The following is a 27,719-nucleotide window of genomic DNA, read 5'->3' as shown; positions in this document are numbered from 1 at the left end:
CCTTTCCAAAGACCAATCTATTTGGCAAAAAAAAAAAAAAAAAAAAAAAAAAAAAAAATCTCAAAAAGCCTGTCTTTGGTGACCCTCCAAAATAGGTAAGTGTTTAAACACTGACCACTGGTGTTTCTAGCAACAAAACAATGTAAGCAGCAGCTGAAATATGTTACTAATAGATGTAATTCCTAATACCGTGTATCTGCTTATCTGCCAACAGAATGTGGCTTGGATTGCAGATGGAGTTACTCCCTGTTGCAAGTGTCCTCACCTCACAATGATTTTTTTTGGTGGTTGTCATTTAACTCAAGGTTCATTGTTGTATTTAATAACCAAGTTCTTGTAACAAAGCAAAATTTAATATTCATTAACCACGAGAGATCAGTTTAGGTCCCTTCTTCCCAAGCGCACTGCATGAACAGCTGTATTTCTACCATGTACAGCTTTCAGAGACTCCTGTCCACTTCAGAAGAATGATTGTATCTGGAAACAGTGACTGAATTCAAGAGATCCTAAAAATGTCAACATTACTCCCTTGTCATTTCTACTCCCTGGTTCTGTGCAGAAATCTGTTCAGTGATTTCTTCAGCCAAACACAACACTTCAAGTTGTTGTCCAAAACAGCATCCATAAAAATAACACGTGTTTGCTAAATATTCCCAGTGATCCTAGGAGTGGGGGAAGTGCCAGCAATAGCAACAACTAGATTTCACAACTTTTCTCTAAACAGTGCACCTGGGTTTTCAAAGGAAGAATACATAAGAAAGAATAATCCAACTGTGTCCTCTGGGTTGTATTAGAAAGGAAAACAAAACATATGACAGTTCAAATGACTGACTACCACCAGTCAGACAGAGCCCAATAATAACTGGATGGTAGTGCAACAGTGCAGAACAAAATGGATCAATACCAACGGCCACAAGAGGCTAGAGTAAACAGCCTCATGACATGATATTCAGCTGAAGATAAACAGTTCTCCTCTTGCTAAACATGGATATGCTTCTGCATAGTTTTAGCTTGACTTTATTTTGACTAGACAGATAAGCAGTGACTTATTTATATTGGGATCATTTCATCACTGACCTTTTTTTACCATTCGGCCAGCTACAGTGAACTGTGTGGAGTCATTGGCTGCTCCTTTACCCTTGGACTTCCAGGCTTCTTCTCGAGCTGTAATCAGGTGTTTTCTTTCTTCAATGGTCATTTGACTCTCCTGGTTATCTGCCATTCTCTGCTTTTTGCGGGGAAAGAGAGAAAGAGATGTTTAAAAGATAAACTGGCCAGGATATAGCAAAAGACTGACTGAATGTTTCAACTGCCAGCTGTAGAGGGAAGAGAACAGGAGAACAAGCTACTGAAGTAAAGTCACAGACACAGCTTAGTGACCCTGACCCTGAGAAGCTTCATTGTCTTGCTGCCCCATTGTGAAGATAAGGTTTTGGTCTATGCTCTTTGACCTTTTCTTGAAACTACCAGCCAAGGCAAATGGCATCACTCTAAGCATTTACTCTGCGATGATAGAATTTTCCAGACCTTGTTCTTTTGAAGCATGACTTGCTACACTAGTGAGATCACTAAACTGACTTTCAGCAAATGTTTTCAAGTGTGCAAATCTGCAGGTGGCACAGGGAATAACAATGAAGTGTAACTTCAGTTGGTGATTTCTGAATCAGTCTCTTACAGTAACTCAATTCTCCAGGCAGGATTAGCAGCCTTCTCTCTCCAGAGACTGCTCAGTTTAGTTCCTGTATCAGCTTGCTCTACTGAGTATTTTTCCAATGACTGTGATCATCTCCCCCCCCCCCCCCTTTTTTTTTTTTTAGGTTACTATCAGCTTTTCTTGCTTGCTGTAGAGGGTAGCAGCCAACAGCTTGAGTGATTAGAAGCAGCTAAGGACCACTAACTATCTTAGTGCCCTCCTAACACAAAGGATTGATGAAGGTACACTAAATAGGAAAGAAACTGAATTTACATACTCTGCTGTAGCTAGGTCAGGCCAAAGAAATATTGCTTCAATGTACTCATCTTAAAAAAGTAGCAACATTTCAGGGATTATACTGCATAGAAATCAAGCATAAAAGTATTTTTAGTGCATGGGACTGTCAACACTAAAATTACTTCCAAGTTGTGTGCTATTTGGCATTTTTCTTCACCTAGCTGCTAGAATTGAAAAACCACATGAAAATCTAAAGCTTTAGCACAGCTCTAGCTCATACAACCACAGAGGGGAAACAAAAAAGTATGCAAAAGCTTGTGAACATAAAGTAAACACTCTTCTCCTTTCAAGATACAAGGAAGAGAGATAAACCCAGATATTCTTACTTATTATTTTCTTAAAATCAAACAGACTAAATAAATCAGTCACTTCATATAAAAACTATTGTGACAGCAGCAGACACACTGAAACAGATATGTTGTAGCTTTCAGCCTTTACCGAAGCAGTATTCATCAGCCAGAAGAGTAAAGACAAGCCAAGAAGTAGCTTGTACAAGGACTAGGAGATGAAAGCCCTCCAGTCCTTCCTCTAGTTCCACGTATCTCTACAGTCTTCTGCAGTAATGCTTGCTCTCAATTTAGTAGGAAAGATAGCTGGGCAGCCAGACACTATGACTGTAAGTCATGATAATCAAGATAAAAACCTCTGATTTTTCCCTAGAACTCCAAAATGTTCAATAGAAATAACAAGATGCAAGTCTATTCAATATTGCTTCCTTGTCTGTAAAAGCCTCTGAATGCTTTAAAGAAAAACACTGTAAGTAATCTCTGTTCACTTCCCCCAATCTCTGCCCATTCCAATGTCAGCACAACCACCTCTGGGATGAACAGCTGGTAGGAAAAAAACCACAGCAACATACTAAAGGAGATCTGGGCAGGAAATTAATAAATACCTAATGAAACCACAAGTGAAATTTCATACACAAAACAAATACTTTTAACTTAGTGAGGATGCTGACTTCCATTACAATATGAGGGGAATTGAGGGAGAGGCAGAAAGAAGTAGAGTCATATGGATTCCTTCATACTCTTTTTTTTTTTTTTTTTTTTAAAGGAACAGGAGGCTTAATTTTGAATTTTGCAAATACCTGAAGCTTCAGAGTCTGCAGAGCTACTGGAAATTCTGAAGACTCACACCTGGAAAGTGTGTGTGTTAATCACTACATATGTAAATTGTCAGAAAAATCAGGAGTAATTCTGGAGCTGTGTCAAAGGACAAAAGAGAGTAGCTGTCTAACAGCAGAAACAAACATATTTTTTTTAATGGAAGATTTCAAGCTGTTCCACTGGGCAAAACATCTTTGGAGTTCCTAAAAAAAAAAAAAAAATCAGACTGGACGTCTATGTTACAAAACTCTGAGCAATTCCATATTAGATTTCTTCCTAATGCATTAAGGCTCCCAACCTTCATCTATTAATGAACAAATGAACTAAAAAAATTATAAAATGAACAGACACCAAGCAATCACTAACCCATTTAATTTGCCATAACAGTCCAGGTGAAAAACGAAAAAGAGAAAATGAAAAATCACAGCATTTATGGAGGAATAAGTTGGTCAAAGCACATTTTGGTTGGGAGAAAATATGGCAAGAAAGGTAAAACTCGACAAGCTTTTAAGTGCAAATTTTATTTCCAAGTGAAAAAAAAAATTAAGATACGAAAGAAGAACATACTCAAATTCGTAACTGTGACATTTTGATAAGGGGAGCTAAATACCCCAATAAAAAGCTGAAACAAGAACTAGTGCATCAAGAATAAATAAAAGCTTAGGAAGACAACAGCTCCAATGCAATTTTTTCCATTAAAAAAGGTGGTTACATTCAATGAAATATCCTAATTTATCATGAAAAATACATCTATGTGTTCATTGATATCTTGTTTCAGACAAATGATAAATTCCTAAAATGAACTGAAACAGAAAAAGGATCAGAAGAATTGGCATCCAACAACATGAAATAACTGGAACAGGAGATGCCCCAAACACAAGCAGTGAATTTTAAAAAAAGCCTTTGAAAGTGGCAAAATGTATAGGACTGATAGAAACTCAGATAGGGACAATATGTAGAAGAAGTAAAACAAAAGCATGTAGGCACAGGTCACACAAGCTGTGTGTTGTTCCAGACACTCATGGGAAGACTGCTGTAAGACAATCAATGAAGAATCAAAGCACAGGCACGTAATTAGTGCCATTCCACATGGCATTATGTAAAAACAGGTTTAATCAAAATGGTAAGTTTGATGAGATCAAGTATGATTAAATATGTTAACACAGTTACTTCTGATTCCTTTAATATATTTGACTTAATCACAGATGACATTGAGTTTTTTTGAGCAATATAAAAATATCAGTGCGGCTTACAGGCTGCAAACTAGTTAAGTGACTGAAAAATTATTTCTAAACAGAAAAGAGCCATGCAGTGATCTGATTCATCTCAACTTTGATCAAAATATTTTCATGCACATGGAAAAAAGATATGGTTCTGCTAAGATGACTCTTGGGATGACACCAACATACAAAAGAGTGATAAAGAATAAATAATCACATAGATGGGTAAAAAAAGGTTATCAGAAAAATCTGGTAAATGAAGCTTTTGAGAGAAATGTTACTTGAAAAGGGAAACAAGCAAAAACCAGCCAATTAGGAAGATGGAAAAATATGAGAAAAATTCCCATGGAACAGTTCTGAACAGATAATCTGTACTGCAGTAGCTCATCCATTTCCAGCCTCTATACTTCTGTCCAGGATGCTGACAATTTTGAAAGGTTTTGGGAAAGGGCTAAAATATGTTTTCAAGATTTGAAAAAAACCTACCTCAGATTAAATCAGATGAGTATTTATTTTTACTGAAGAGAGGGTTAAGAGTTAAGTTTTACCCAGCAAGAATAATTACACATGAAAAATTATTTAATATTGCAGTGAATTTTCTGTATGTTGACAGTTTAGAATAAAGACTGTGTATTTTTCTAAAAGATCTGGTTTAAGTCTGAGAAGGAGTTACAGACTTGATGCAAGAACAGTCAGAAAAAAGGAACACTTTTCTTACACTGCTTGGCTAGGTTGGATGATGATATTGGTCTTTTCTAGCACTGCAACACATTTCTTGAGGGTATGCACAGGCACTGCACTGCTTTTGCAGCATCAGTTCATGCTAAGAAAGGGCCCACATCTAGGCAATGGTCCAAGTTGTACCCTACAGTTTTCCAATCCAAACAGTATCCCCTTTAGGTCACATGAACACAACTGAGAGTGGTCTGTTAGCATGCTGGCTTGTTGTTTGGGTTTTTTTTTTTTTGTTTTTTTAATGCAAGAAATAAGAGAATTCATGGTTTTCTATGCTGAAGATCAAGACCGCCCCTACCTGGTGGAGTCCAAACCAAGAATGAACATTAAAAAAATGTATTTTTCAAAAGGGGGATCCATTTAAAACCAATGTTATAAATTATATAAAAGAATCCAAAAGGTATCTTTTTCCTTTTAATACAAGTAACTTCTCTAGTTTAGGCTCCCAAGACAAAAAAAGCACAAGAAGAATCCAACAGTTGTACAAGTATGGAAAAGTTTCTGCACTGTTTTCCTCTGCAACTTTATATGGGTATTGTTTTAAAGGAGAAAACTCAAATGCACAGCTTTCTGTTCAAAAGTGGTTTGAGCAAAATAGAACATACTCAGCTCATGTTTGGTATAAACAACAAAATGATTAATTGTGCCATGCTAGGAGGAAGCAGCTTTCTAAGAGGGCAGGATGTAGCTCACCACAATCAATGGAAAGATGAACACTTTTTAGGTGTTCCCCTTTTAAGATAGATGGGATGAACAGCACATTGAAGGACCTCCTCTCACTACTGGAGGCATATTACGTTATTAAGTTAGACTATACATTTACCTTCTAGATACATACAGCTGGTAAACTCTGTCACAACAAAATGAATGTTATCTGAAGTAAATGGTAATAAAGCTATATTAAACCCAGAGCTTACAGAGAAGAGGTAACACTAACATATTTCAGTTACTAGCCCCAAATTTAATTTTTAATTAAAAAAAAATTCAGAGTAAAAGATCATCCTCAAAAATGGCTATCAAAGTGAATGTGAAGATGGTAAATATCAGTAGTCAAAATTTTTATTGTAGTTCCAGTCGCCTCTGCCATAATCATCATCCTTTGTTCTAGCAGTGAATCCCTGCCCCTTGAATTCACTGCCATTACACATGCTGGTCAGAATGCTCCCCACATGGGACATACACTGTGTTTTGTGGGGGAGTGAAGAACGCAATGGATTCCTTGTAGTACTACAACCACAGATCTGAGCTGGGAGGCAAGGGACAAGGAGGTGTAATAAAGCAGAATTAGATTTGCATAGATCTATTGAGACCATCCAGTGAACTCTCCTTGTTTGCTCGTGTTTTTCTTCAACTTGTTTCTTTGCCCACTGCTGCCTTTGCTTTTTTTACCTCTGATCACGTGAAACACGTACTGTTTGCTCAGATCAAGAATGAGTATTCTACTTCTGCTAAAAGACAACTTTGTTATGTAGCTCTAGCTGAAGAAAGTTTATATTCCTCATTATCTGTTAACTCTTCATAAGTAAGTTCTTCAAACTGTTTATAATGGAATTGCAGAGGTATGGACATGATTTTGAGGAACACTTCATGTGAAGCTTCTCTAACATTTATTGGAACAGCAGCAGAACCCTATTCCCAAGCAAACACAAAGTTAACTCTGTTGCCACAAGTTACTTTGGGAGTGTGCATCTTAGATCTGAATGTAATTTTCTGTCTTACTCCTCCCTCCAACAATTAAATAGGAAGTTTATACAGCATTTCACCTTCCATCTCCAAGGATGACGTTCATCAGAAATCAGAGAGCTTGATTCTTTCAAACTAGTACTACAGACCTTAAGGGGGGGGGGGGGGGGAGGTAGGGAGGAGGGGGGGAGAGAGAGGCGGGGGGGGGGGGGGGGGGGGGGGGGGGGGAAGAGGCAGGAAGATGCAACAGCCAGAGAATAGAAGCAGGATGTGCCAAGGCAAAAATCCTTTAGACAGGGACTAGGGAAAAGCACTACAAGAAAGTCACCTCTGAACAAAAGCAGCTTGTTTTTTTAAAGTCAATAAATTAGATGAGTTTATATCTTACATTGTATATGTGCATTACTTACAGAGAAGTCAGGGTACACAGCATTTTATTCTAAAATAAATGCTGCGCAGTTACACATTGCACATATACCCTTTTTAACAACTTGAAAGTTTCCAGTGTTATAATGAATGCAATAATGTCTCCTTCATTTACTTTCTCATCTATATAGTCTAACAGATGTGGCTGCTTTTCTAAAGGTTCTGTAAGAGAAACACTAGCAGAATGTATATTGAAGAAGAGTACACAGCATAGTGGCATAATACTATGTTTCTTTAACCAGCTTAGTAAATGCTGCTTTAATCAGTTAAGAGGATTATAATTTCCTGTGTAAAAAAAAACCCAACCCAAAATCCAAACCTGACAAAATGTGCCTACTTGAAATTGTTGAGCATTTAAATTGTGCAGAATTTTGCTCACCTGATTAATAGGTAGAAAAGGATGAAATTTATGGAGAGCGGGTATAACGGGAGAGTAAGTAGAAGCATATACAGGTTCCTATGACAAGGACAGAAGCAAAGCAAAGGAATTAGAAAAGAACTGGACTATCAGAAATGGAGATGGGGAGACATAACTCATCTTCCCCTGGTTTCTTAAAATGGAGTAAATCTGAATCTTTTAATCTTCTAGAAATGTGTTCCCTATTGGAAAGCCAGAGATCAAAAATGTTGTCACAATACAACAGCATGTTTACCAAAGCCATTCCATGCAGGAATTAAACAAGTTAGTAACAATATCATTACACCTCAACACAGAACAAAACAGCACAGCCAGAAGATACACTTTTCATATGCTGATAATTCTTCTGTCTCTGTTTTCATGCGCCATTAAATTTATGAACCATGTCAACCACAATGTAAATAATTCTGCTGCAAGTTTAATCAGACCCTGCTAAATAACAAGTCATCTATTTTCTGGATGAAAGGAAAGAACGCTTACTAAAACTGGGATACTCAAATGCCATCTGGAGGGAAATGCTAAGCCCACAGCACCCAGCGAAGGCAAGTTCACCATTCTATACAAAGCCTACAAATAACCCCTGCCTCAGAGCTGGGCTTACCCAAAGCTCATTAGACATGGCTTTATCATCTATAATTCTTCTTCCTTTCTATAGGTGAAAGCAAATGTGGAACATTGCACAGAATATGGGTAAATGCAGCTCGTTAGAGTGGCTCAAAATGAAGCCTAATCATTAGAGTTTCAGCTTTGATTAGAATGGGATACGAGCACTTGGTGGATATACCATATATGAAACGGATAAGACTATTACCACAGCAAGAGACCAATATTTTGCCTAAAGGTCACTTTTTAAGGTCTTAGCCCCTTTAAGATTTTTACACACTTCCTCTCTGAGCAATTTTGAATTGATTGTTCAGCCCTAGCCTTTAACACCAGTGCTGAGCTGCAGTTTGAACTCGCTATAAGAGGTAAGTGCATTTCAAATGTCATTCACTGCTTTAATGTGACTGTAATGCAGCTGGTAATCACATTAATCAGGGACTCTGTTAAAAATGGCTGACTATAAAATAGAAATTTTCATTCCAGTAAATCTTGCTATTTTGATACTAAGGAAAGATTTTAAAGTTAGTTAATTTTTCTACCCATGAAAAAACCCAACAAACTGGAAGTCTTCCAGCCAACCTAAGATGATAGATACAAATATACTAAATCCAAAATATTTTTCCCAAATAAAAGCGATTTTTTTTCCCCAGTAAGATATTCCTCAGTATACAGTTGTTCACCTGATGTTAGGGCTATTCTTTGAATTGTCCAAGTATGTTTTACCATACATATAAATAATTTAAGAAGTCTCACAGCTTCCAACAAATTTTCCTCCTATGTGCAGCAATCATCAAAACAGATGCTGGACCTCCAAGTAAATCTCAACTTCCCCCCTCATCTGTATCTCCTTGAGTTAATTCCTTACTCCCTTCCCCCCCAATTTGAGGTTGCCCTGTCAGCTTTTCCATGAATTTTATGGTTTCTCTACAGTTTAGCCTACATATAAATGACTATAACACATCTGGAGAAATATCTCACCATGCAGACAAGTGTGCAGAAGCATTTTGACTAGAAGTGATCAAACAGCACTATTTAATGTAACTATTTTGTTAAGAGTATGAATCTTTCAACTTTTGTTGTTTTTAAGAAAACTAAACGTACTCTAATAACTTCTATTTTATATAGCTATGCTTCAATAATTAAATCTCCAGAACAAGTTAGATAGCCTTTTAAAAGAGCACAAACAAAAGAAAACCTAAAAAGGTGTCTGACTACATTAACAGGAGTGACATACTGCAACTAAAATCTTGAGGCATTACTTCGAACCAGCAGGGCATGACAAAAGTTTACACACTCTTGCCATCAACACATGACTGCCATGTGTGGAAATGGTATTTTAACTAGCTCAAAAGACAGTAATGAATACAATTCCTGCATTTTTATTGCAATCCAGCAACAGAAAGCACTAAGATTCTTAAGTACATTGTAGTCTCAAAGCTCTTCCACAAATAGAGACTTCAGTGGCACACTGCTTCATGGTCCTCAAAGGATAATAGCCATCACATTCATTAATTATCAATAATAGTATTTCCAGATTGAAAGGCAGGCAGCTGACGTGTTGTAAGCAGTGTGGTCAACTTAGTAAAGCTTTACATTATTTATCATGTATCACATAATGAATCGGCATCACAAATATCAATACAGTTCAGGGAGTTGTGTATCTAATAAGACCAACATTTTTTCTTATACATCCCAACATTTCACCCATTGGCAGACATGCAAATCCTTTGATTTAGGCTCTAAATAGCCAAGAGCTAACATGAACCAACAGAGTAGGTGACCCAGTGTCACAGAAACTCCCACTGCTAGCATTATCACTTCAAAGCTTGTACCCTTCAAGCACTTCATGCTTGCTTACTTTCTTTAAAAGCCTAACTTGTGCTATGCTGAGTGAAGTTGCTGCACATGGTAACACAGCAGGGAGGATATGGGTGCTGGAGCTAGAAGAGAGAACAAAGGTTTTGTCTCTGTCTAAATCTTGGCAGCTGCTTAAAGCTTTTTCTCAACCCCATTGTCTTTAGTTGGAGTACATTTGTTACCTGATCTCAACAGTTGTCATTCTGGAGACTTGTCTGTTAAAAATGTGACCAGTTTTGCTTTCCTCACTGAAACTATTTTTGCTTTAGGACATCCTTCAAACTAGCAACTGGATTTTTGAGCAAGTCCACAGGGCAAAACCAAAACAAAGCCCATAAACCAAAATCCAAAAATCAGCTTTCTTGTTTTTCTGTCCAGTTAACCCACAACCATTGATAAGTCACATGTTCAGGCACAGATTTATCCTTAATAATGACAGATTGTGTAACAACTCCTTGCTTGTAATATATTGATGGAACAGGAGACTTTTTGTTATTGTTTGCCTATACTATTTAATAGAAGCAGCATTTTCACAACTAAATAATTGGATCCAGAGATTACTGTCCCCACTAGTAAAATTTACAACACAAATTTTATCTTCACTTGTCCTCTGTGAAAATACTCCTTCAAAAATTAAAAGCTTTTGAAACAGCCTATTGTATCTGACACTGTAATTTTCAAATTACTAGACTCAGAAAGGAAGCAAGTCTACATTAGTCCTGTAGTTTGAACCAGCAGTCCATTTTGAAGCAAATCTCCCAGTCATCCTCAGTTTCTGTGCTTTGGTTCACATTGCAGAACGTACAGACTTTTGGATAAAACTAACCCCTGAAGCACACTCCAGGATTCCCATGTAACACCACAGCTGCTAACGGTAGTCAGGCCACAGAAGCAGACTAAATTTAGCTTGAAGCAAAACATCACTGAAGCAAAACGAGCAAGTATGTCAAAGATGGCAGGTCCTCATCAGTAATCGTTCTGCTTTACAGATCCACTCCAGCTGGGCAACATAACTGACTCATGTATAGACATAGCCAGAGTGTGCTAACAATGTGGACTTCCCTTTCCTCTACATCTTTCTACCCATCTCCCACTCTATTCACTAACACTGACAAGACAGATAAAATCCTTGTCCAGATGGTTTTGGCTATCCACAAACACCAAAGATAACAAACATGCAAGATAACCAAAAGCCAAATGGCTCATGAATGCTCTGGTACCTGCATTTACTCAGTGTTTCTAGGATCCAAAATTACTGCTCACAAAAAAAGTATATGAACAGAGAAAACATAGCTTTAGGAATCTGAAATTTTTACAAGCTCACCCATACTAAAGACGACACCTGAACTTAAACTCTTAAGCCAATTTCATTGGGGGGAAAAACCACTTAAATCATTATATCTGTAAACATTTCAGAAGCCTTACAGGCCCACTTACTGGTTCATAATATGCTGATGTAAAGACACTGTAACCAATATTACATGTCCCAAGACAGTGAAGACATTCTCGTTTAAAGAGCTCTCATTGGGAGAATTGTTTTTTAAACAAGCCTGACAACAAGAGGAATAGCAGGACCTAGTAGCTAATATTAGGCATGCCTGTCTAGTTGGATGCATCTTCAAAAAGCTGAAGCATTTCAAGCAAGATGTTTTTTCCAAACAAGGATAGAGTTACCTTCTTCAACAGCTGCTCAACTTCTTGCATCTGCGCGCTACGATCAGTGACAGACACTTTTGCATACTCCTGCTTTTTGCCGAGCCTGCTCTTCCAATCTTCTTCACCACTCTTCTTCAGCAATGCCAATCTAGAAGAAAAAACACATGCCAACAGGTAGCTTTAAACACTGTACTTCCTGTTATCCTCAAAAACTACCCTTATTGTTTCACTAATGCTGCATTCAAGAAAATTTGAAATTAAGTTTTCTAACGTTATAGTTATTTACATTTTATACACATATACAAAGCTCACAAAGTAACATCAAGCCTTTACTGAACATGTTCAATGGGAATCATCTGTCAAAACACAGACATCTAGATTTGAGACAGACACCCCAGTTAATTTGTATAGTCAGTGGAAATTGCCAATACGGTCAAGGGAGACCAAGGTACGATGCAGATCATTGTAAAGTAGACATTTAAATAGGTTAGATTAATCACTGCCTTTTTCCCTCCCTTCTGTCAATGAGGGACAGAGATTGACTAGCTCAGCTATGGATGCTTATGCTATAGATGTCCAAAGTTGGTAAGATGAATCCTACCTTTGGTCTTTATTGTACTTAGTAAAAGATTTTAAAAATTATTTTCTTTAAAACACAAGAAGAAAGAGGTCTGTTCAGCAGGCACCCACCAATCTGGTCTCATCAGGCACAACAAATGACAACTCTGCACTTACTGCTTTCACTACAACTCCAGCAACTGAGGTTACTATCAGACTCCTATGGATCACTTAGTATCTCTTTGCTTAGCTCAGGCATTGCTGTGACACAAATCAGTAGTACCAATGCACTGGTAACTTGGTGCTAACTATACTATAGCTGTGAAATCTATCTGCAAGATTCAACTCATTTAAAGGATGTCTTATGTTTAAAATGTGGATTACCATTCATCTCAGATAAGTAGGATATATTGAAAGTGCTATTTCCTAATCTTGAGCAAAATTCTGAATATAGCACAAAGGGACACTGGCTCTGGTGGCATCAGCATGTAGATTTATTTTGCTAGAATTAGAACCTATTTGTCCATACAAACCCTGAGGTGATTACTTTTGGGAGTACAGGAAGTCAGTTAGGAATACGAGGTCTACACAGGCATGATCTTCAGCTTACCTTCCTCAGAAATTAATATTTGTACGAATCTTCTAGCTGTCAGAAATCATTCTTAGTAATCCATAAAATGTATATGTGCAGTACTTGTACAAACAGCTGCATTGGTCCACTATTTTGGTTGAATTAAGTTTTCCTACATAACTTTCTTTAATCTAGGGCATTTCAGTAAGGATTATACAAAACCCTTAACCCTATTAATATTTGTTCAGTAGTTAAACCTATTTTGACCACAAGATATGGAGATTCCTTTTTAGAGATGCGATTACTGTTACCCTCACAGTTAAGTCTTGTCTTGAAACTGAGGAGAAGGAAAGGGTAGGACCAAATAGGTCTAGCCAAAAGCCAAGTTTCAGGCAGCTGCTTCCTGCAAAAATCTAAGGGGTGCAACCATGCTACTGACCTATTCAAGGATGACCAATTGGTCCTAATGCAGTCATCTGAGAAAAACTGAGAATGCAGAAAACAGTAAATCCACAGAATACAATGGCACTAAGAGTGTTAGTATTCAAGAAAGCAGTTATTTCCTCTCTTCCTGCCCAGGCAGGCATCGCTGGCAGGCTTCACATTGCCTGGTTGCTTCATACCTCACAGCACGGGATGAGTAGGGGTGAGAAGGACTCACAATAAGGAGTTGAGGCCATGGTCATTGTTTCCAGAACGTATACAAGATTTCACTGCCCAGAACTAATCTTCTGGAGTGCATCCATGCATGTGTGAAACTGTGGAGGAGACCAAGATGGGACTGAATTGCCACCATGCAGTTGAATTATCTTCAGTAGTTACGTTCTCTCAGGTAAGCTTTGCTTAGAAGTGATCTGTGATAATTGAAGCTGGAAGGCATTTTGGTCAGCTTTGGCCTAAGATGCGTTTGGTTTCAAAAATGTCTATAGCTGCTCAGCATAGCAGGCAGAAAAAAAAAAATTAATTTTTTTTTTTTTTTTTTTTTTTTTAAACCTGACATTACTGCAGGGTAATTGCCCTAGACCTTTGCCCCAAACAGCTTGTTTGATCAGGAGGAGAAAATCTGTAACTCTGAGAATGCTTTTGTGTCTGGAGACTTTGTTTTCTCCTCTGTCATGAGGATGGATTCATACTAGCCCTCCACTCCTCACTTCTATATGTAGTGAAACAACTTGTTCTTAAGAGTGAGAACACACGTTTGTCTGTTTTGAGCAATGAAATCACCACTTAAAGGACTATATATGCCCTATATGCCATTAAAGCTTCACGGCTGTCTAAAACCTAAAGCCATGCATTTGTTTCGAACGATGGAAACAGCAATAAACTCAGACTGCCCTGACTCAGCAACAATTGGAGGGCACCCTTTTGTATGAATAAAGATGCAAGAACTACTGAATTGGTTCACACAAGCAAGCCCACCAGCTCAGTAGCTTAACTCAAAGTAGACAGCAGTTGATTCTTTGGAAAGTCTGCAAAAATAAGGCAATTATTGGGTCTAACTCTTGGATTGTTTAATTTCTGCTTCCTACTAGTTTCATTGCATACCTCTAGTTTTCCACTTTTGATAAATAATGAATTCATTATTCACTTTCACAGTTCTATTCATACTGCTTTTGCCTCCAAAAGTTCCTTTTCCAATCCAAAAAAATCAGTTTTGCTTCCTAATTAATTTCTTGTCTTGAAACTGAGGAGAAGGAAAGGGTAGGACCAAATAGGTCTAGCCAAAAGCCAAGTTTCAGGCAGCTGCTTCCTGCAAAAATCTAAGGGGTGCAACCATGCTACTGACCTATTCAAGGATGACCAATTGGTCCTAATGCAGTCATCTGAGAAAAACTGAGAATGCAGAAAACAGTAAATTTTAATTTCTGCTTCCTACTAGTTTCATTGCATACCTCTAGTTTTCCACTTTTGATAAATAATGAATTCATTATTCACTTTCACAGTTCTATTCATACTGCTTTTGCCTCCAAAAGTTCCTTTTCCAATCCAAAAAAATCAGTTTTGCTCTTTTCTTGAAAAAGAAAAGCTTTTTATATATATCTGCCCATCTTTGACAGCTTGCACTGTGTCATTTCACCTGCTACTGAGAAAGAATATCTGCCATCAAGATAGAAAGATCATCATCCCAGGGGCGTCAGGATGAGTTCAAAGCAAAAGCTTTCACAGCTGAAGGCAAAACGTTGGATTAATTCTGAAGGGAAATAGAAACAAGATTTGAACAATGGTTTTGCCTAAAGAAGGAGCGTTGTATGAAAGGCCTTGGCAAAAGTCCTGGCAAAAAAAACATCAAAAATGACACATCTTTCTTCTGTGGCAAGATTTTAGTATCTTAGCTGCTAGTGTTATCCTTGAGACAGATTAAACTGGACAAACGGTTGGCTTTCAGGCGTACTCCATTGGCTGCACTTGACCAGTTCTTTTCAGCTAAGTCATAAATCCTAGAGGCCAATATGAGATAAGTAACTACAAAAAGGAAGCTGACTGTTAAAGAGTGCATAAATTCACTATAGGTGGGACTAGTCTGCATATGGAAGTCTTGCTCTGGCATCCATACATCAAAAAAGGTTGAAAATTAAGTTTAGGCTGGGCTCTTCCCGAGAAGGAATGAATGATAGCAAGAGGTCCACCAGAAATCAGAGTTATCTGTAGTTTTTTAAATGGTGATTGTGACATGCAGCTGACTTCTAAAATGGAGCTAATAGGGTGGCCTTCTAGCAACTTTGGTCTCCATAAATGCACAAAGACAGGTAGTTACATGCAACTGATGTTCCATTCGATGTCCTCCAAGACGCTCCTTTTCCTGAAGGCAAGACAATTAAAAAAAGGTTTCCACCACTCATATATAACACATCAGTGGATTGGCCCTGGCTGCCTAAAACAAAACACAGCCAGAACTACTCAGAGATATGAGCCTTTGCTCCCTCTCACCTCCAAGCTGCATGTTTGCAGAAGAAGAGAGGATAGGTGTCTTTTCTTCCTTGAAAAATAATGATTTTCATTCTTCCACATAATATAGGTAATTCTGAAAATGCAAGGCATGCACTCACTCCACAAGGATAATATTAGTTCAGTGAAGTAAGTCTGTGGAAAATCACTTTCGTCCAGACCATCCTGCCCAAATATCATTACATCTGTGGAAAAGCTGTTCTTCCATAAGGTGAAAGAATGTCTGACACAGCCAGAAAAATCCACTGGATGGGAAGATGAAGTTAGTGAATGTGGAAGGAAAAAAAAAAAATGTCCAAAGTGTAATAGTTAATCTTTAGCAGAAATGTTCTTTGAGGTTTATGAATACTTGGCATCAGCTATAGCCAAGCAAAAGAAAATGACTGGTTGTATTTTAATTCTGGGCCAAGAAGTAGGCTACTGTGGTATTTTGGAAGGCTAAAACATTTTGATACCAGCTCTGCCATTTACAGAAGTTTGTAGAAACAGAATATACAAATTCCTGACAAGACAGCAGGTATTTTCTTTTGTCAGCTTTGGGACTGACTAGACAGTCTTGGAGGCCTAACGAAAGCAATTCCAAATTGTGTGTGTGACTGACAGTCCTTAACATCAGTTCCTCAAGAGATCAACTCAACTGAAGTGTAAAATTTAGGACTGAAACAGCTGCTAATACTCAGATCTTCCCTCCCCTCCAATCTCTTTTTCCCCACCAGGATCAGGGAAGGCAGATCATTTACCACCTATAAACCAGAATTTACTGGTCCTAAATGTTATCTGTCCAGACAGCTGATATATTTACAGAATGGGGATAGGGTGTGTGTGTGAAAGTTGCTTTAAACTAAACAACAACAGTAAACTGAAAAAGGTAGGTACATCCTGCAGAAGAGGGACTAAGACTGCACAGCTGTTGTAGCTGCCCCTGCACACGCTCCTTATGTTAAGGGTATAACAGGGAGTGGGGATGCTCTATAAATGAGGATAACTTACATACTCCTAGAAATACATGAATTTAAGAAGCATGCTTTGGAATCATGTTTAAAACAAAAAAAAAAAAGGTTAGGAGTTCCTAATATAACACCCACCTCACCAAGTGAGGGAATACTTTTACACAGTGAAAGTTTAATCAAGCAGCTATTTTTATTTATTGGTTCTGCTTTCACTGCAGAAAAACTGAAGTAGGCCTGTTTGTCAACCTGAAGCAAATAATCATAATTTTACTTACTGGACAGCTACCAGATCCTTTTGCAGTTTGAGGCTGAGTTTATACTCTCAAAATTTTAACTAAATTAGAATGAGTTTTACAAGTACTACAGCTGTTGGAGCTCCAGCCACAAACTCCTACTGTCTGCACAAACACAGAACACTTAACATTCTGTTTCGGATCAGAATGATCTTGGGTTGGAAAAAATATTTCTAATACTCTCACAAACCTGTCCAACTAATTACCCTTTTAAAATCCCTACAGTATGTTCTGAGAAGTCAAAATGCCAACCATGTACTTCTGAAGTAAAGGGAAACATCACAGAGTCTATCCCCGCCTCCCTGTACTCAGCTTATTTAAAAAGAGACTCCCATAGACCAACAAAAATCTATTAAAAAAAAAAATAAATCACATTATACCTGTTGTAACTGAAAGCAGAACCTGGGGAATTATATTGAGTATATCAGTATAAATGCAACTAGAACATATATTTTTACAACTTTCATTTTCTGAACTACTTATTGATTATTCAGGTGGCTCTTTCAAAATCAGATTATCATGTTCTTTTGAACAGTAGTTCTCATGCACCGCCATCTGCTTTATAAGCATGTCAGGCAGATTAGCTGCATGTTTCTGCTGTTAGTATTTGACATCTAATAAAGCCTAATAATCACTGCTTAGCTTTTTCAGAAACAGGTTTAAAGCTTCTCTTTATACCACCAGTCTAATAGCTGTACTTACAGAGATTATTTTTAAAAAAGTGAAATTTAAGTACCTTTCCTTAATTGACATTGTTTTGCTGGAATTATCAAGGACATCCTCCGTTGTTTGTGCTTTGTTCTCTCCAACAGAAAACATCTCACAGGAATTCTTATAAAATTTGCCTTCCAATTGTTCAGAGAGCTCCTGCAGTCTACAGGATGCCACAGCTGCAGTTTGTGAAATTGTCCTCGTTGCTGATGTGCTGGGGAGTTCAGAATCAGGCTCAGCGTGGTCTGCCCATTCAAAAGAGAAGTGTGGAATTAGACTTAGTGCTATTCTCAAACATATTTCACATTACTAATACTGAAGCAGCAAATCTGGTTTTTAACATGCAAATTGCATGCTATCCTAATGGAGGAAAAATTTCTGGCTAAGCTAGAGTACAAAGATTAATCATGCAATATTATCTGCTGCATAGACTGGCCATTTGCGACTAAAGTTCACATGAAGCCACAGAATATCATGTTCAATATACAATTCTGAGCTTCATATGGATGAGGCACAAACTGCTGCTCCTGTCATCACACCAACAGGAAAAAAAATGGACAGATGAAAGTGAGAGGGGAACAAAGAGTCAGGGAAGAGAAGCAGACAAAACTTAAATAAGAAATTAACTTATTGGTAAAGCAGTTTAATGTATTAGTAGCATACTGGCAGGACATTTAATAGCTAATAAAGGTATTATTTTCTAGGAGGGTGCTGGGGGCTTTTTTGGTTTTGTTTTTTCAAGCAGCAATTAAACCACAGGAAAAACTGCCTTGATGAAAGATAAATGCACCATTTCGGTTATCCTTAAGGAAATATAAGTGACCTTAATTTTTCTTTTTCAAATTTTACAAGCACAACACCCCTCTGATACACAACTGCTCCTGTTTTATCCCAGTCTCCATTTCCCCTGCAGTCACTGAAAGTTAATTGGATAGAACGGACACTGCTTTTGAGGAACACAGGCAGAACTATACCTTCCTCCCTACACCTGTTTGAAGATCATTACATTCAAAATAAATTAACTTCACAGGATGAAGACAAAAATGCTCCTAGCACTACAGGGTAGTGTGGTCCTGTACCCCATCATAAAAAAACAGAAAAGTAATACAACATCTTTCTAAATTCAACAGAATAGAAGGCTTTATGCAATGACCAAATTGACTGATTATTTCCAAAGTACTTTAAAGATAGGTGGGTTTACTTATTAAGTTTGAATTATGCTGTGCATATAGAAATGTAATTGCTCTGATAATTAATTGGTTTATATTTTGTTGCCACACTGAAAATAAAATAATAGTAGTTTTGCAAAATTAGTTATCTGAAAATTATCCACTACTAGCTATAGATGTACATATGTAGTTAATACGTAACTATATATGCATGAGAAGGGAACAATTAAGAGCAGACACTTGATCCAGAGCAGCAAGTTTATTTTGTTCAGCATTTTGGAGGGCAGGGGCAAGGGCAAAAGAAGAAAGGATCAATCTCAGCTTCAGCATATAATACCACTTCTTTCAAAGCAAGAAAATTTGAATAAAATTGAGCTATCTTTAAAGGCTGAAGAATTGAAAGAATAACAAAGAGAAAACTGTATTTATAAAACGTAAGATTTCACAGGTATTTCTCTACTTTTAAGCAGTGTTAAAAAAGGAAACATAACCAGCCTTGATAATGCTTTAAATAAAGATATTTAAAACTAGAGAAACACTACCATTTGCTGAATGAGACTACACCAACAGCAAGTATATACTGCACCTCTTTGCAAAGTCTTGCTTTTCGTAACACTTTCCAAATCCATCTTTTCTTCAAAGGACTGGCCTTCTTTGACTTCCCATTTACCTTGCATGCCAGTATCGATTTCCTTCTGTTCACGAGGCTGAAAAAGTGCTTGTGAACTAAACAGTTCTGTGCTGCCTTTCCTCAGGAAACTGTATGTTGTCTCTTTATGGTAGTCTCCTGTTCTTTCAGGAACAGGATGTGTGGTTTCTTCATCAAAGGAGCTGTACTTTGTAATTTCATTAGCTTCATGTGCTAGAAACCTCTTTCTCTCTTCTTCATGCTTCTTTGATGCTCTTTTGCTTTCTAGCACTTCCACTGAGGGCTGCCACTGTTCTGACTTCTGTGCGCATTTTCCTGAAGAATCCGAGTTTTCTGCTGAAGAGTGGAATCTCACATCAGCTCTAGCAGCAGTACTCACGCTTCCATCACTAGCTGGCTTTGTGTGTAGGTCTCCAGCATACAATGGAGAAAGGGTAGATGGCATCGTTGAAACCGATGTTGCAACTGCAGTTGACAAGGGAGTAATTTTTCCACTTTCATTTTGTACCTATGAACACAAAAAAACCAAAGGGACTTAAAAGCTCTGAAATCATCAGTTCCTGAAAACAGTCTAATTGCATCAGTTCTTCAGAGCTGTGCTTCTGAATGAATATAGTGCTCTATAAATATGGACTAGAAACAGATAAGGAGAGCAACAATGCCCCCTTAATTTGGCTGCAGGTGGATTATTTCACCCAGGGAAGAAACAACTGCATGTGAACAGCAACATCTTTAGTAATAAAGGGTATGTGTGTAGCATGCAACATGACATTGTGTCAGGGCTCCATGAAAAGGCTCATACTGGCATGGTACTGCGCAGCACCAAGGAAAGAAATTAGTTCAGGTTCCAGACACTGAATGACATGCCATGTGCCCGGGCTAATCAACTCTGCATCTCAGCAGGACTAATTAGCTTTGGCACAGCTCTGCTCTGATACGGTTATGCAGCTTCCAGCTCTGGAGCTAGCTCAGTGCCAGAGAGAGACTCTGCTCTGTGCTGTCCTACATAGGGCAGACATTCCTGACACTTCTGCCACATAGACTAACAGTCCTGAGTGAAGCTGATTTAAGTCTTTTTCAAATAGAAACATTGGCTTTCGTGTACATCTCTGAGCAGAGTATTTGAATCTAAGAAGCCTATTACAAAAACCTCCAAATTTGCTTTGCCGGCCTCCACAGTGGAACAATTATCTTTTCTACTCTTCTAACGTAATAATATTATAAAGTTTTTCTAGAGATGCTTAAGATGCAAAATTTTTCTGAAATGCAGAGCTTGGTTTTGTCTTCTCCAAAGGAGACAAAAGCTATAAAAAAGACTGACAAACATGCCTTCATACACATCAGGAGAGGTTTTTTGTTTGGCTTGCTTTGTTCGTTTCTTAAAATGCAGGGCTAGTGAACAGCATGCAAAAGGAATAGACAAAAGTCACACCAGTAGGAGGAAATGAACTGAAAACTTAAAATGCACATGCAAATTCCATAGAGCATGGACAACACAGTCATTCATTAAACAAATCGGAAAGCAGAGCAGAGACTACTACACTAGCTCAAAGATTCCAAAGAAAGAGTACGAAAATAGTTACCAGTTTACTCTTTTTCCATTGCATCTATCAGAATTAGAAATTTAGAGGAGATGAGAAAAAGGCTTTCAGCTTTGATTACAAGATATTTACATTTACAATTATGTATTTTGGTAACGTAACCTCTAGTTATCTATTTCAATACCTTTCTTCTGTTTCTTCCTAGAAAAACTGTAACTGCATCTCAAAACATCTCAACGCTCCAAATGAACAGTTCACTATAGAAAGTCTTTTTGAAAATACACTCCCACTGAACTTGGTTCAGAGTCAACTCTGGTTTCTTTTCCTAGGTTCAGAAAGAGATGACAAAACACGCTTCCTCTGTGTTTACTTGCTTGAAGAGCAAGTCTGTTCTGTAGAAGTCTGAGAAACTAATGTGACTGTCACTTCTTTCCCATCTGTTTCAGCCCATTTCTATTGACCACTTTCCTGGGCCCCAAAGAAGTTAGTTACATAATCATTAAAAACGCCAGGCTGTGACAGTGGTTGTCACGTGGGAAATGAATGGAAAGAGGACTATGTAAGGTCTGAAAATCTTGCTAAAATAAATTTGCCAAATGTTTACTATTACTTCATGCCTAAGTAGGCATAAAGTACAATTTTATATCTGTACAGCTTTGCACCAATATGGTCAGAGGAATCCTGCCTTCTCACTATTCTATTATTATAACATGGAAAATGTATAATTATGAATGAAACATAGAGAAAGAGATGGGTAGGAACTTTCATATTGATCCAAATCCCTGGAAATATGACATGCATAGGAGTTGTGCTTCACTGTTAAAGTGATTTCTTTTAAAACTATAATAAGGGACTGATGCTTCTGCTGTTGTGAACATCAGCTCTGAAAGACCACTGCTGGGTCATCTTATGCTCAAACTTCGCTAAAAAGGCATTCCTTTGCAGTTCCAATTATATGAAGGATTCTAGAACAGGAAGCCCAATTCCACTGCACATATTAAATAATTTCATTTTGACTTCTGAATTTCAGAAGTATTCTGCTTTTAGGGAAAAAAACCCAAAACAAAACAAAACAAACCCCCCAAAATCAATGCCCCCTCCCAGAGGAAAATGGCAGACTATGTCCTGACTAATAATGGAAATACATAGTGCTTTCAGGAAAAAGTCTAAAAGTTGCACGACAAAGCTCCAAAATTCCCTGAAAATACATCTAAAGCATGATATGTATCACAGTTTTTACCCCTTTGGTCAGAAATTTACTTTTAGAAGACGTGTAATATTCTACTGGAAAAGACAGACACTGTGAAAGGTACAGCATGCACTATTCAGGAAGAAGATATACTCTTGAATTACTTAAAAAACACACCAATGAAGTTGAACATTTTAGAGGATGTTGTTCCTCAATGTCAGAAGACTGCTTCCTGACAAGCTTTTTTTCTGTGAATAAGTCATGACCCCAGTGTGTAGCTCAGAGCGAAGAAAAGGCCAGCTGTTATAGCATCTTACACTGAAGCTATTTTCTCCAATAAAAAGAAACAAATGAAAAAGAGTGAAGATTGCACTTACCTGCTCAACTTCTCCAAGAGTGACTGGCTGAGTCTGGTAACGAGCATTCATCCTCCTGTGCCTAATATCTCCTCGACTCCTCGTGGAGATGGCCCTAGATACTGGTTGAGACAGTTTGTTAAACAAAGCCATCTTTTCTGCCAAACTTAAGGTGGAAGAATCTGGTTCATCAGACTGATCTTGCCCCATGGCCTCTTTGGCTGCTCTTATCTCCTCTTTAGCTAAAATTTTTTGGTGTGCTGATGCCTGCAAGCTGAAGAAAAAGAACTGGAAATGAGTTTTGAAGAAGCCGTTAAGAAGTTTTAAAGTCTTAACCTGATAGAAGCAGAAGAACTGCACATGAAGCACAATAGCCAATGTAATATAGCAGCCTAAGTGGTTGTGCAGTGGTTCAACATTGGCATGATGAATTCTAATTCAACAGCTGAAGATTTAAAAAAAAGTTAAATTTTCATTCACAAATTCATTTGATTAGGACACAACAATTTTTCAAAAGGCGAACACAAAACTGAAGAGAGACTTTTCAGACCAATCTCTTTATACAGAATACAGAACTATGGAGAGGCATTTAAGATGCCTGCTGTAGAACAAACACAGGTTCTACAGTTCAATTTACATAAAATTCAATTTTATTAGAAATAATTTGTGGACCATATAAGATAAAAACATTTAAAAGTTAGTGTTGCTTTTAGATTAGCATAAATTGTATTGCCTTTTATAATTTGAAGTGGAACAGAATTCAGACTATCTTTTGTTTTATCTGGGGTAACTCAATAACAAAAAAAGGTTTTGAAATATACTTCATTAATTTTGAAGATTGTTTGACCAATGCTGAAGGCAGACACATTCATTCTTAAAAGCTGTAACTGCATTTGTCTCTACAATAATATATTTTATTCACCTCTACAGTAATATATTTTATTTACCTTCAGCAACATTTATGTAATTAGTAGTGTTCTCTCTTTCCCCCGCCCTCCCCTCCCACTCCGTCGTGGTCTCTGCTAAAATTCTCTCATTCAGAACAGGCAAACAGTATTCTGCAACTTTACCTATAGGTGGTGCAATTTCTTATCTTTCCTTTAATTTTGCAAGCTAAAAAAAATAAAACTTATGTAGAGACAGACAAAAGAGGATATGTACTGCTTGTGAAATCAAGCACCCAGTTTGGTATTTGCATCTCAAGGTGACATTACCGTATAAAAACAAAGTACAAGAGCAAAGAAGGTTCTACTAGGTTTGCTTTACATGCAAATTCATTTCTTTCACAAAGAAGAATATGCTTCTAGCACAGGTAAGTGTGGTTAGAAAGGTCCTGAAAACAGATGCTTGACAAGAAAAAAGCTGCATTGTTTTATCATGCAAACATAAATGAAGTTGACGAATGTTTTAAATATTCTTGAAACAAGTATTGACTTGACACATTGAAAAGGCATTCAAGACTTTAAAGATGCATCTGCTATTGAGGAATCTTGTGCTCCATGTAACATGCATGTTTATCCCCCCCAGTACCTGATAGGTTGTACAGTGCTCTTAACTACAGTGGGACTAGGTACTCTTGTCACTACTGTGTGGGTATTCACAGAACGTGAAGCAGGGGTAGATTCACTTTAAAGAATTGCCAAGGAGGGAAAATTCACAGGGAGAGAGAAGAAAAAAGCATTAAGAAAAGCAATACATTAAGCGTTAACTACAGAAAAGACCAAAACCAAACCAAACCAAAACAGAAAAAAACCAAATAGCAATGGCTTTTAATTAACTGAGTTATCTTCTGCGACCTTTGCAAAATAACTTCAAATACTTTGAAAAGAACTAAAAGCATAGAAGAGCAAACAGGTTGTATCTTGAAGTTACTCATTACCCATAACATAAGCTATCTTTTAGTAGATCATTAAGTTAACGTCCATTCACCTTTGTTTAATTTTCCCCAAAAATGGCTTTCCTTTTTTCAGGAAAATTTCATGATGTATGACCAGAGTGCAAGAAATGCATTTCCAAAAAATACATTTGAGATTTCAGAGTGTAAAAGGTTTTCCCCAATACAAATACATTCCAGAAGAAACTGTGCAGATTTCCCTCAGCACAGACTATCTTTTTCATTTGAGTTACAAACCAATACTATGATTAATCACGTATACCTAATCTACAGGTTCATAAGCTTTCTGCCAAATTACAGTTCATAAAAGTTATGCTTTACTAGTCCCTCTACTTCTAAAAAGGAATTTCAATGTAGCTCCCCTGTGGTTCTCAAGGAAGTTGGCCCTTAACAATATATGTTTTCCTTGCTACAAAGTTGTAAACACCACATATATGGAACTTATTCCCAGATTTAAAAGCAGGAACCAAAGTTAGAGCCAACATATGTACAAGACTTACGTAGCTGCAATGACCACTTCCTCACTGGTAATTGGTTGTGTGTGCGATCTATCCTGCAAACGCCGCAGTCTTCTCTCTACTGCTGAACTTCTTGTAGGTGGTTTAGAAACATTTTTCATTTCAAATGATTTTTCCATTTCCTAAGAGGACATATGTCATAATCAAAACCATGAAAGAAAAATTCTAAACCAGTACTTTCTTTCTAGCTTTCTTGCATGCAAAGTAGTAAATTTACCAAATGCCCATCTCTGAATTAGAAGCAGGATGTAATTGCACAGTAGGCATCACAGAGTTAAAACTAACTACACATCTCTCTAAATGATATTCTTAAAGAATACATTACACTTCATTCTAATGCACTTTGGGTTCTTCAGCATTTTGTATATGAAATGTTTAACTCAGCCTTCTATTAAGAAAATGTAATACTTACTCTAAAAAGCAGCCTCTTTGCAGCTACACTTAGTTTGGCTCGGTCATCCAATTTTTCTTCATCTACACAAAAAAATAAAAGGAGGCTTAATGTAATGAATCAAGCTCATATTAAGTGCAAGGGTTTTTTTGACTAAATGATTTCTGAACTCCTCAAAAATTATGTTTTACTAAGCCAAGAAGCACCACCAGCAAATAAGCTGGCTATTACTCCCTTTTAACAAAAGACTTACCGTAAACCAAATTTTGTAAACTTTACTTGTATTTACATGTATTGCATCAGAGGAAAATTCTTGACAGGATTTGAGAACAAAAGACTTGTCTTCAGGACAGTTCACATGCTGTCAAGTTATCCAAACAACCTTTTATGAATAATCAAATTTATTATATTAGCCTATGATAGCACATGGACTAAGAAAATAATTAGACCCAAAGACTGTCTTAAAGGTCAATATTCATCCTGCTGTACAGAACATCTATTTTGTATTAGTTGACCATATGAGATGGTCTCTCTTGGAAGCTGGTCATTCTGATTACCACCTTGTATCTCCATTTTTCAGAGGCTCTACTGGTATCCTTAGGAGCTGAAATCAGCATCCTCCAGATCCAAGAGCCAACAACTCAAAGCTGCAGAGAATATCAGCTTTTAAATAGCACAAGGCATTAAATCTAAATTTAGCTACTCATGAGATTACCTACTTAATTTGTGCCAGACTTGCTGAGAGTGACAAGAGGGAAAGAGAAGCAAGATGGCAGACTGAATGATATAATTTAATAACCAGCATCTTGCAACTTCCTTAGCTAGAAAACACATTACCAATATCAGTTTCACCCTATAGTAAAGGCTTTTTTAGTTATTAGTCCTAGACCACTGATTAAAATGTGTATTTTTTTCTTCCACTAACTAGCTTATTTATTGTCTAAATCGGAAAAAAACCCAACCTATGTTGAAAAGTGTCAAGCCATTCCCTCCCTTGCCTCCCATACAAAGTTCAGTATCCATAGACAAGACTTTTGGACTTAAATGAATTTGAAATCAAGTCTGTAGTAGACATGGCCCAAGGAAAAGTGGTACTTCAGACATATTATAGGTAATGATAGTTATTTTCAAGTGGACTTTGTTTGCATTATCAAATAGTTCTCCAGTTAAAACAAAACACAACACATTTGCTCCCATTTCTTCCTTAGAAAATAGCATAGTAACATACCTTCAGCAGTTGGTATTTCCGCACTCAAAACTGATCTAGTGAAAAATTATCAAACAGAAAGAAGTTAGTTGGAAACGATATCTCACAAGTTAAATTCAAATTCCATCTGAAGTAGCAGGACCTCAAAAGTCTTAAGAGTGGGAAAACTTTATCTATTTTTCAAGTTTCAACAGTTTCCACTTTGACATCCTTTAATAAAGCAGAAAGGCAAGCAATTGCAGCCAAACTTAAATACAGTAAAGGAAAATGATTTCCAGTTCATCTTGCAGAAGATAAAAGTCTAAGATTTGCTGCCAGCTCCTTTAACAAAACATGTAGATTTGGCTGTTTACAAAAAAGTAAAAGATAAAGCAGAGTAGATAGAAAGGAAACTCTTTATATATAAACAAAAGTATTTATCATTAGACAGAACCAGACAGCTATAATACTTTATGATGATTCACTGTTCACCATTTTACGGGGGGCGGGATTTGCAATGAATTGGTTTTGTCGGCGGCGTTTTGGTTTTTATTTTATAAGAAGCTATAACAAAAACTTCATTGTTTTTAAAGAGAAACAATAACCTTGCAAAATATTTATGCTAATAATGAACAAAGTCTCTTCACAAGCTTGTTCATGTCTACCTGCACCAGAATGCTACACAGAGCTACGTACATGCCTACCTATCTGTCTCCTTTCGTTCTGCTGACGTTATAGGTTGAGTTTTAAATCTCTCGGAAGTCTTTCTATTTTCACCAGGAGAAAAATAGCGCCTTGGCCTTCGTGGCCCTCTTTCACGGTCACCATTGGCAGACAAAGTGCTACTTGCTGTTGACATCTCAAACCGAGACTCACTTTTAAACCACACGATAGAAAGCGCATAGAAAAGAAAATAGAAGAGAGAAGTAAAGCATAGATGTAAGCATCTCAACAATTCACTAGAGATCACTCTGCATGCTCCTCCGGTAACATGCGCAGACGTACACATTCCAGCTACCCCACATCACAACTTGCACTAGCAAGCAGAAGCACAAAAGCAGGATTCAAACCATCTCAGCCTCCAGTACACGCTGGTGAGAGCT

The 27,719-nt window shown here is 37.4% G+C and overlaps 1 protein-coding gene across 6 annotated transcripts in view; it reads right to left on the bottom strand.

Annotated features, from left to right (window-relative positions):
- SVIL (supervillin) overlaps positions 1-27,719 on the bottom strand; it is a 144,121-nt gene that overhangs the window by 20,187 nt on the left and 96,215 nt on the right. For 5 of the 6 annotated variants that reach the window (XM_030008287.2, XM_030008289.2, XM_030008285.2 and 2 more), the window contains 12 exons: positions 27,321-27,491; positions 26,659-26,693; positions 25,452-25,513; positions 25,022-25,161; positions 24,158-24,253; positions 22,649-22,901; positions 21,125-21,148; positions 19,479-20,049; positions 17,749-17,968; positions 11,713-11,842; positions 7,540-7,617; positions 1,078-1,228 (listed from right to left, as the gene is read on the bottom strand). In XM_030008287.2, coding sequence (XP_029864147.1) covers positions 1,078-1,228; positions 7,540-7,617; positions 11,713-11,842; positions 17,749-17,968; positions 19,479-20,049; positions 21,125-21,148; positions 22,649-22,901; positions 24,158-24,253; positions 25,022-25,161; positions 25,452-25,513; positions 26,659-26,693; positions 27,321-27,491 — 1,931 coding nt within the window. The remainder of the gene's footprint in view (positions 1-1,077; positions 1,229-7,539; positions 7,618-11,712; positions 11,843-17,748; positions 17,969-19,478; positions 20,050-21,124; positions 21,149-22,648; positions 22,902-24,157; positions 24,254-25,021; positions 25,162-25,451; positions 25,514-26,658; positions 26,694-27,320; positions 27,492-27,719) is intronic. The other variant, XM_041122267.1, reaches the window with a different exon arrangement.

The sequence above is a fragment of the Aquila chrysaetos genome, chromosome 3 (genome assembly GCF_900496995.4).
Source record: "Aquila chrysaetos chrysaetos chromosome 3, bAquChr1.4, whole genome shotgun sequence".
Classification (NCBI taxonomy): Eukaryota; Metazoa; Chordata; class Aves; order Accipitriformes; family Accipitridae; genus Aquila; species Aquila chrysaetos.
This window is presented reverse-complemented; position numbering and strand designations above follow the sequence as displayed.